Source organism: Terrapene carolina, unplaced genomic scaffold (assembly GCF_002925995.2).
Source record: "Terrapene carolina triunguis isolate 2854851 unplaced genomic scaffold, T_m_triunguis-2.0 Scaffold236, whole genome shotgun sequence".
NCBI classification, from domain to species: Eukaryota; Metazoa; Chordata; order Testudines; family Emydidae; genus Terrapene; species Terrapene triunguis.
Window position 1 is genome coordinate 17,524,728 of NW_020664587.1, and position 10,288 is coordinate 17,535,015.

A 10,288-nucleotide genomic window follows, 5' to 3' on the forward strand; every position below is an offset into this window, starting at 1 on the left:
CCCCCCCGGGACCCCCATCCAGCCTATACCCAGAGAAGCACTAAAACCTGCCACCCCTCAGTTCCCCACAACACCCCTTCCACCCCTTAGTGTGCATTTTGAATTAGATGCACTTCTGTATTTTCACTACTTAATACTTTCCTAAAGGAAACCGTTTTCATTAGCCTAGTCACTACTTGCTGTTCTCTGGAGTCAGGTTAATCTCTTACAGTGACCTTACTGTAATCTTATCAGTTGTTCTCCAAATAAGCTGGTCTTTAATTAGCCCTGGTTACTAACTATGCAAACCTCACATGATTTTGTTTTGCTTCTCTAGCAAAATGATCAGTTAGTTTCTTGTAAAGCAAACGCACTTCCCAAGGGGCATTATTGGATAGGTCAGACTTTATTGAGATTTTTGAAACAAGTTTGTCTGGATGTTTGTAATGTCCTTCATTGTCCCCTTGGAACGTACTGTAGCTTGTCAAGGGCTCTGCTCCTGCTACACACAGCAATGTGGTCTTCCCTCTCTGATTTCTATGCATTATCACTTACTTTCCAGAAGATTTAGAAATACTAAAGCTACATCCACAAGTGGCTTCATTTCCTCCATTTTTGCTGAAGATTCAAGTTACTGACACCAACTAATAAGCATGTGACACATAGGAGTGCCTGTAAGGCTGTCTGCATTGGAAAGTTGTACTGCTCTAGCTATATTGGTATAATTAAGGCAGTACACACCTCTAGTGTGGATGCAGTTAGGTGACTATAAAGCTGTGCTAACCCCATATAGCGATTCCTGTATAGGACAGGGAATAAGCTATACTGGTGTAACTGCATCCACAGTTTGTACCAAGTATCAGAGGGGTAGCCGTGTTAGTCTGGATCTGTAAAAAGCAACAGAGTCCTGTGGCACCTTATAGACTAACAGACATATTGGAGCATAAGCTTTTCTGGGTGAATACCCACTTCGTCAGTATATCTGTATCAGTTAAAATAAATTTAAAAAAATCAACCCCTCACCCAACATAGTTACATCAGTACAACTGTCAGTGTAGACAGGCCTGGGGCACGGACTTATTTCATAGCTCTAGTCATGTAACATGGATCAGGGTTATTAAAGTTTCTCTCTCAGCAGTAGTCAGATATCCAATGGGTCCAGTAATCAACAGCATGTTTCTCATTTGTTCTCTTTGTAACCTTTACAGCTGCCCAGCTGGTCCCAGCTTCCTCAAACCCCCCTCCCCCCCAATTGATCTGGGAAGCAACTACTCTCTTCCTGCTCCATATCCTTCTCTAGACTCACCTCTCCCAGAACACAAAGAAGTCAGCCAATTAATGATAGCTAGATTAAAGGGTATATGAAGAAAGGCTTTAATATAAGAAATGGAAAAACTGTATATTGATATGTGTTCTCTTCCCCTGCGCTACTGCAGTATTAATAAGAACAGTAATATCCTTGCACTGGCACCTTTGTTAAAAAACACATTCACCATACCATTTAAAACAGGGTCTGATGAAATTCTAGAATTTTAATTTAAAATGGATTTTATACATTTGACTTGATACAAACTTAACATACTTTTGAACATACTGTATGCTAAATACTGTGCCATTTATAACAAAGTGTAGACACAACCATTCAAAAAAGATACAACTGGTATATTTCCACATACTGTAGTAAAACAAAGTTTTCCCATAGGTAAAACTCTGTTCCAGATGGAAAGATGTCACAAAATGTAAACCTCTGTGATACTTAGCAAATGGCAGCTATCTTGAACTGCCTTAAGATATTTTTAAAAGATGCAGGCTTTTAAATAATTTAAGGAAAATTAAAAACAGATCATATTTGAACCAATACTTCAATCACCAACAGTAAAACATTGCATTGCATTGGCAGTCACTGGGCTGGCACATGCCCACATTGGGGCAAACTAATTCCCAGGAAAAGCAGGACAGAGTGACGGAAAGAAATACAGAGTAAAATTCTTATATTGTCCAAGCAGGTCAATTTATGGGCCCAATCCTGCAAACACTTAAGCACATCAGTTGCATAATGTTAATAGTCCTAACTTTACATACATGCATATCTGTAGGCATCTTAAGTGTTTTCATGGCCTGATACAAGGAGTCATCAGATTTTACACTAAAAAAAGGCAAGAAATCATTTGCACGTAAATTTGGATGTTGCATTTAGAAAGAGGGTTGCTTTGGTTTTCACACCACCACTCAGTGTTGGTGTACTACAGTTGTTGGATTCCACCACAAGAAACCTGTTTGGTCTAGCATAAAAAACGACCCCAACTGATGCAGTACAACAAAATCAAAATAATAGTTTTGTGCTATTGTACACAGTGTAATCAAGTCTGAAAAGGGTAATTCACAAATTATCACATCGTACACTATTTAGGAATGTCACTAGACATTTCATCATACTTCCATACCCATGATTGGACATGGCTTCAGCCTGAAGCAAATCAATGCCGCTCCTTAGATGGAGCTGATAGGGTCACAAATCAGCAACATTCAGGAAGTGTATAAATAGTGAACAAATCTGAAAAAAGTGTTCTACTCATATTTTTCATCCCACCTTTACATCACAGCTATGAGTATTTGAGCTCTGTGTCTTCTCTTTGTGAAAGGAAGATCCATTCTAATGGGCCAGTGTTGCATTTATTAAAAAGAAATAAGTACTGCACTTTATTAGGCTTTATATATTCTGTTTTGTCTAACTAGGTTAAACTTGTTGAGCTAGTTTCAGCCAACATTTTAATTTTAAAAATAATCCAAATGTGCTGGTGACACTTTCTGAAAAAAGTAAAGATTTAGGGCAAACTAGCCCATCTTTCATAGTACTGGTCGAACCTGTCAGGTCATATATCTAATACGTTTGGTGATCTCAGCACTCCTTAATGGATATATGTCCACATTCCAGAAGATACAACACAACAGGAAATCACAGACACTAAACTTGGTTAGATATCATGCAGCCACGCAAGGGTTTCAGGCATTGCCCAGCAATAGCAGATGTGCACACAGCTCTGGTTTGAGCCATATGCACCCCCTCTCTCACTTTCAAAACAAACTCACTGCATTTTTAAGAGTGTACAGATAGGATCTGCCAGAGTAGAACATAAAATCACCTAGCTGGAGTCTTTGGTGACCTCAGTACCTGATGGGTGTACATGCAGATTACAAAATAAACATGCAACAGCACAGGTGGCACACAGACACCAAAAACTAGGATGGCTTGGGTGCTGCTGGTAGAAGTGAGAGATTGCTCAGCTCTGCGAGAAGTATACTCAGCGCGAGTTTGAATCACATGTGATCACTCCAATTTTAAAGCAAACACACAACATAATCTTCAAGTGTACGCACGCAGATCTGCCACTGAGCCATGAAACCACATTAATGCCATTTGTAAAGATGAGAGATTTCATCCTATGAGTGGTACTCCTGCTTTTTAGGACGAAATAAAGTAGTACTATAGTATTAACAAAAAATAAAAGTAATGAATTACCAAACTGTAATACAATTCTAGAATTATCTACGTTTCACCTATCTAGCCTTTCCTTGCTGAATGTATTACAGCATTCTAAGCAATTTATACCCTCAATCTTAGAATCTCCCCCACCCTATCTTTTTGTATTTGTGGGTTTTTATTACAAATATATATAGTATCTATTTCAGAGAATATAAAGCAAAACCAAGTTGGACACTAGAAAAACATTACAACTAAAGGCAGCTAGGGCTAAATTTATAAATTCTTTATTTAAAAACCCCAGAGTACATATAAAGGACAGTCTGCTATCCAAAGCACATTCTTCTTATGCCTACTGTTTGAAAACCTGCATTTACACCCCATATTTACACAATAAACTTTAGTTGTGTGTGTGTGTGTGTGTGTGTGTGTGTGTGTGTGTGTGTAATATACAACTTATGTATATACACACAAGAAGTATATACGTAACACATGAAGGCAGTATGTGCCCATAAATCACAAATGCGAGGGAAAATTAGTAATCAAAGTGAAATAAGTTACATTTCTTGTATCAAGGTAAAACTCAGGAGGAAGATGTCTGAATATATGCAAATCTAAATAGTTCCAAGTTTTGAAAATGTTTCTCGGAAACAAACTTTTCACAATGATAAAGTATTGACTGTTTTCTGTTACATGCAGGTGAAAAGGAGTATTTCAGACATGACAGAATAATATTTTCCACAAACTAAAATTAAAAAATAATAATAGTGCAAATGATGGTTAAAACATTGGATATTTTTCTTTTTGATGGTAACATATAATTAAATGCAGAAATTATGTGAAAAGATTCATGGGGCAGAGTGGTGTCAAAGTAACAAAAAAACTAGCTTCAAATATGGACAAAAATCAGTATCCAGAGGCAATGTCAGCAAACATTTACAACATACTGAGTGCACACAGCCTTCGACAGCAAGCAACACTATCATAACTTAAGGTCCCATGAAGCATTTTCTTTCATTTCAAACTACACTGCCTATAAATTACAAGGTATTCCGGTGAAATGTCCTTCCCTGAAAAATCATTTCAATGCAAACTGGCTACCCAAATTATATGACTATAAAGAAGATTTGCAGCATATCTTCCTTTTCAATGAAAACAAACCTGGTCAATTCCTCCCCTTAGTGAGTGGCTTGCTCTGGGTGTACAATTCAGCAAATCACATCAAATAATTGGACACTACAAAACATCAGATCATGTTCACTGTAACTAAGATTCTAGTTAAGAATAAAGGAGCAATTTCAAAGGATTGTCGAAAAACAGTTTGCAAAACCATGTTCTTTTTAAAAATGCCTATTTTGTTCCATATCCTTTAAGTACAACCTTACATATTTATTTTTACGTCTGATGAAGAGCTCCATCACTGGAACTCTTTCAGGTGCTTTCTATTTTTTTTCTTGTTATTAGGGAGAATCCTCTTAAAGCAAAGGCTGTATTTCCTGATGAGTTTCAAAACTACAAAGGAGATGAATAAGTCAGGAGTTTCCCAAAATAAACTACAGCGAGAGCTGATCAGCAACAGAGGAAAGACTTTAAGGCAATAAGAGGCATCAGTGCTGTGATGCTCCAACGTTCATATCCAGATTCAAGTTCTATTGAAAGAAGATCTTTGAAGTCTCTTTCTGATCTGTTAACTGTCTGACTCCTCCTCCTCCTCTTCCTCCTCCTCCTCTGGTTTCCTGTCCACCTCAGATGTATCTGAAGATTCGTGGAGAAGGACGTACTCCCTGCTGCTGAACCCAAACTTCAGCACATCCTTTTCTTTCAATTCGTAGTAACGTTGAGGTTCAATCCGTTGGTTATTTAGGAAAGTACCATTGCCAGAGCCAAGGTCAATGATGTAAGGCTTGACTCTGCGGCCAACTGTACCATCGGCACGGGTGTACTCCACAAGCCTGGCAAAAACAGAAACAACCTTTAAACCATAATGAAAGAAGTATAAACAGCCACTTCACGCTGTTAATAAAAACGGAGATGGATCTTTCAGAATAACCTCAAGATAGCTAATACCTCAATTTCCAAAAAATCTCATTAAATACAGAAAGTTAAGTCTCTGAAAAGATGCGAGGCACTCAGCCTGCCTAAAAATTTCTCACCATGAGCTGAAGTTAAATGAAAGCCTGTGCCATGTTTTAAACATTAAAAAGTTCAAGATTAGTAATATACAAGAGATAATTAATTCCGTCAACAAACAACTCCTCTGCCTCCAGCGGTGGGCAATCCCTGCTGCTCCCAAGGAAAGCCAGCACTCCATATTGTGTTGGGCCAATCTGGCAATGCTCCTTTTAACCTTTAACCTATCAAGCATGACTGCAAGTGTTACTCCGGTTCCAATGTATGTCTGATTCTATTTCGAATACTGCTGTACTCTTTGCCTTACTTAAAGGCTGCTTATGGTTAGATGTGAGGAATCAAAGGTAATTTTGATTACTGCTAAAAGGATACGCAGCTGTTGTACATAAAATCTGGCTAATTCTGAAATAGAAGATAAATTTATAGATTTACTAGTTTGCAGAGGGTTTTGAGTACCCAACATACTATTCACTTCTAGCCTCCACTACAATCTGGTTTCCTAGGCAGGCACAGTGAGTAACACTTACCGATACTGAAACACAGCATGCTGTTTGGAGCAAGACGGGTGGTCAATAGGAATATCTGCGATTCTTCGGTGCCTGCCCAGCAGGTAAGCACTCTGTCTGTGAATGTACATGACTGGGAGAACCTCATCATTCTTAAAAGGGTAGAGACGCCATCGTTTCTTTGGAATCCGAGCTTCCGGGGGCTCGCTATATTTAATCACAACACCTCGGAAGGTGTTTGAATCCTCTAGGAGTGCACCAGACAGTTCAAAACTTGGTTTCTCCTTATTTGTTGGATCTTTGTCTTTATTTTCACCATCAGGTTTACCAAAGTCCAGAGTCTCATCACCACTGCTTGCTTCATTCTTCTGGCGATGCTCACGTCTTCTCTCGTTATAAAATTCCCTCTCCACTTGCTGCTCACGGAGATTGTGGGCATCCCTCTCTCTTTCATACCCTCGACCTCCTGGCCTTTCATTGGGATTTTTCCTTCTCTTTGAATGATCTCTGTGTCTGTCTCTGTCACCATTTCTATCTCGCCTGTGTTCTTGCTCTGACTGATCTCTGTGCTGTCGTTCCTCATGTCCTCTCCGGGAATGGTCATCTCGCTCCTGTAACAAAGAAAACCTTACAGTGATCTATTTAGAATTAAAGATGAAAAAACACAGGGAATTTTGTTTGGTCTTTAAAATTTGAATTTAATATGAGACTATAGAACAAAACTCAATCATCAAGTATACAGGTTTTTAAAATGTGGATGAAAAGGACTTCCTCATTCACCTGCTAAGGCCCATGTTCAGGTCTCTGAGTTACAGTAAATAAAATTAGCTCCAGAAGAGAACACAGACCTGCATTCCCTGCACTGAAATAGGGGTTGATGAGATGACTGACTGTTCAGGGAATATGTGACCATGAACTCATGTTTTGTAAGATAAATAGAAGCAGAATCAGTTTTCAGTTACTTTATTCTAAAAAGTAGAGGTTCTTGAGTTACATATAATTTACTAGTATTTGGCTTCTTAGCTTAAATGATATATTATTATAAACATTTATATTAGGGTAGCACCCCAAAAGCCCCACTGAGGATTATGCTGGGTCCTGTACAGACAGAAGATAATCCTTGGCCTGGAAGGTTTACAATCTAAAAATTAAATTCAAATATTTGATATTTTCTATGCTCTAACAGTTTGGTCACTTCCACACATGGAAAAATACCACTTAAACCAAGTTTCTAAACTACTGCTGACATTTCACAGATCAATGTTTAGAATAAATTTTCCTAATACTTTGTCTATTCCGTTTTCTGCATGTTTCAGTACTATCGACACTTGCATAAACCCTAAATCTTTCTTCCCTCAGAATTCTTCTGCTTTGCCTGCTTATTCCCTGCCTGAACTCAACAGCCACAGTTTTCTAGTCATTCCATTATGCAACCCTCATTGTAAGAGATTCCTCTCATAGTTTATCTCACTTACCAACATCCCATATCTTGGTTCTCAGTTTCCCCAAGAAGGGTACCATGGACCACATGTGTGGGTAACACTCTTGTCTAGTGCTCTTCAATATTAAAGTTGGAAAAATAATCCCCGACTATAAATCAGTAATTTTTATGTTATTGATTTAGGCCCTGTCTACACTACAACTTATGTCAGCAAAACTTATGTTGCTCAGGGGTGTGAAAAAAAACCATCCCCTTGAGCAACGTAAGTTTCGCCAAGAGCTTCTCCTGCTGACAAAGCTACCATCGCTCGTTAGGGGTGCTTTAATTATGTTGACGGGAGAGCTCTCTTCTGTCGGCATAAAGCTGCTGACTACATAGAATCATAGAACGAGAGGTCATCTAGTCCAGTCCCCTGCACTCATGGCAGGACTAGGTATTATCTAGACCATCCCTGACAGGTATTTGCCTAACCTGCTCTTAAAAATCTCCAATTCCACAACCTCCCTAGGCAATTTATTCCAGTGCTTAACTACCCTTATGGCAGGAGACTCAAGGAGCTTGGCTTGTTTAGCCTGACAAAACAAAGGCTCAGGGGAGATATGATTGCTCTCTATAAATACAGCAAAGGGATAGATACCAAAGACGGAAAGGAGTTAAGTGAAGCACAGCATTCCACATTTTCAGTTTTTGCAGTAATTCAGCCAGAGGTTATGGGTCTAGTATAGGAGAGGATGGGTGAGGTTCTGGAGCCTATAATGTCAGGAGATCAGATTAGGTAATCATGATGGTCCCTTTTGGCCTTAAAGTCTATGAGTCTATGAATCTTGCTGCTGTCACCAAGGGGCCAAGCCAGCATACTACTCCACGTGATCAGAATCCTGTGCCTGGGTGTGACAACACTGAAATCAACAGCACTCTGTGCAAAAGGAAAGCTTGCAGGGTAAGGTGTACCATGACAAAGTCCTGTCACGCTTACTGAATCATTAACAGCTAATTCCTGTGGATACTCAACCATTTACTGCAAAATCAGAGGTAGTTATAATTAATTTGTTTTTAAGAGTTAAATATGTTCCCGAATGTACAAATTACAATAACTGATAAAAGAAAATATTGGGGTAATCAAGTGATAAATTAGTCACATCACCCCATTTAGACCCAGTTCCCACATTTACTCTATGCAGACAGACAATTGTGGTTTCACAGACCCCCACTGATTTCAAGGAGGAGGTTAGTCCCGTGGAGTAATTTTCAAGACTGGGGCTTTAATGTTTAATATCCAGTAAATTACCTGCTTTACTTTGACTACAATATGATGAGGGCTTCTACTTCTTTTACTTCGAGGAGACTTGCTTCTTTTAGCAGAGGACTTGTTCTTTCTTTTTGCTGGTGACCTTTAAATATTAAAAAAATGATTTGTTGGGTCCACAGTCCCCAAGAAAAAAAGGAACGGAAGAGAGTCTGTGCAAAATGCACAGGATAATTTAACCTTAACCTACAGCTACCACTGCACTGTATTGTGTGGTGGGAGGATGGGATGGTGGGGAAGGGTGGGAGGGTCTCCCCACTGTGTGTATTTGGGGGTGGGGGAGATGAATTGGCCTTACAGGAGAAAGTGGGGGGATGAGGAGGGCATTGAGGGAGGGGCCGGGGAGGGATTGGTGGGGTCCCCCCAGCTCAAGGCGTCCAGCGGCGCCACAGGGACCGCCCGAGAGGACGAGCGGGCTCTCCCCACTAGGAGCCCCCGCCCCAGCTGTAGCGGGGTAAGCGCTGGCGGCCGGTACCTGCTGCGGCCCGGCCGGGCCGGGCCCTGCTCCCGCTCGGCAGGGGGGGACTGGCTGCCCCGGGCGGAGCGGGAGCGCCGGGGGCTCCGCTTCTCTGCCACTTCCTGTTGTTCCTGCCGCCGCCGCTTCCGCCGCCGCCGCTCGGTCTCGGCCTCCTCCATGGCTGCGGCCGGGGCCTAGGAGCCGAGTTTCGGCCGCAAGTCCCCGGCAGGCTGCGCAAGGCCTCCGGTCACCCGCAAACGGGAAGAGCGACTCCGTCTACGTCCACTTCCGCTTCCGGGGCAAGCGCGCCGAGCCAGCCGGAAGCACTCCTGCCAGGCGGCGGGGCTTGCTAGGGCGGCTGCTCCGCTCATGGCGTCCCTGCCGCGTCCGGGCCCGGCGGGATCACAGTGCGCTGCGCTCGCGGAGCGGCGGCCCGGGATCGAGGGGCTGGAGGCAGTTCCCCGCCTTGTTCTCGCTCACTTCTGAGGGGCCGGCCGAGACGCTTTACACTCTGCGCATGCGCCATCGTGTACCTTCCGCACGCACGGCGCATGCGCGTCCAGCCATCGCCTGATCTCTTGCATACGAGCGCCGGGGGGGGACGTCTTGACGAAATGACGGTGCGGCGCGGCTCGTTGTTGCCATGGTGATGGTACACAGCTCACGGGGAGAGTGCGGGCCTCGGAGCCGCTATGATCCCCCCGGCGGACTCGCTGCTCCGCTACGAGACCCCGGTGCTGGTGAGCCGCAACCCGGAGAAGCGCTCCCCGAAGGTGAAGGCGCTGCGGGGGACGGGCCCGGGATGCGGGTGGGGGGCCGCTGTATGAGGGCGAACCGGGATATTGGGGGGAGCCGCGGGGGGGCAGGGAGGACTGACCAGTGGGGAGGGGATGCGTGGGGGGGGCAGGGTTGAGCTGGGGGTACATGGGGTGGGGGGAGGAGAGGGCTGAGCTGTGGGGAGGGGGGTCGGTTGAGCTGGGGGTACATG

At 42.7% G+C, this 10,288-nt stretch overlaps 2 protein-coding genes across 2 annotated transcripts in view; one reads left to right on the forward strand and one right to left on the reverse strand.

Moving 5' to 3' along the window:
• Positions 1-1,463: 1,463 nt before the first annotated feature.
• On the reverse strand, positions 1,464-9,572 carry SNIP1 (Smad nuclear interacting protein 1). Its single transcript, XM_024202936.3, has 4 exons — positions 9,319-9,572; positions 8,826-8,928; positions 6,118-6,707; positions 1,464-5,412 (listed from the first exon to the last, which is right to left on the reverse strand). Exons 1-4 carry the CDS (start codon positions 9,477-9,479, stop codon positions 5,148-5,150), a joined length of 1,119 nt encoding a protein of 372 aa, XP_024058704.1. The 5' UTR covers positions 9,480-9,572; the 3' UTR covers positions 1,464-5,147.
• A 34-nt stretch (positions 9,573-9,606) lies between these two features.
• Positions 9,607-10,288, forward strand: part of DNALI1 (dynein axonemal light intermediate chain 1) — a 7,131-nt gene continuing 6,449 nt past the window's right edge. The window contains exon 1 of the mRNA XM_024202938.2: positions 9,607-10,073. Within this exon, the coding sequence (XP_024058706.1) occupies positions 9,993-10,073 (81 nt within the window). The 5' untranslated portion in view covers positions 9,607-9,992. The remainder of the gene's footprint in view (positions 10,074-10,288) is intronic.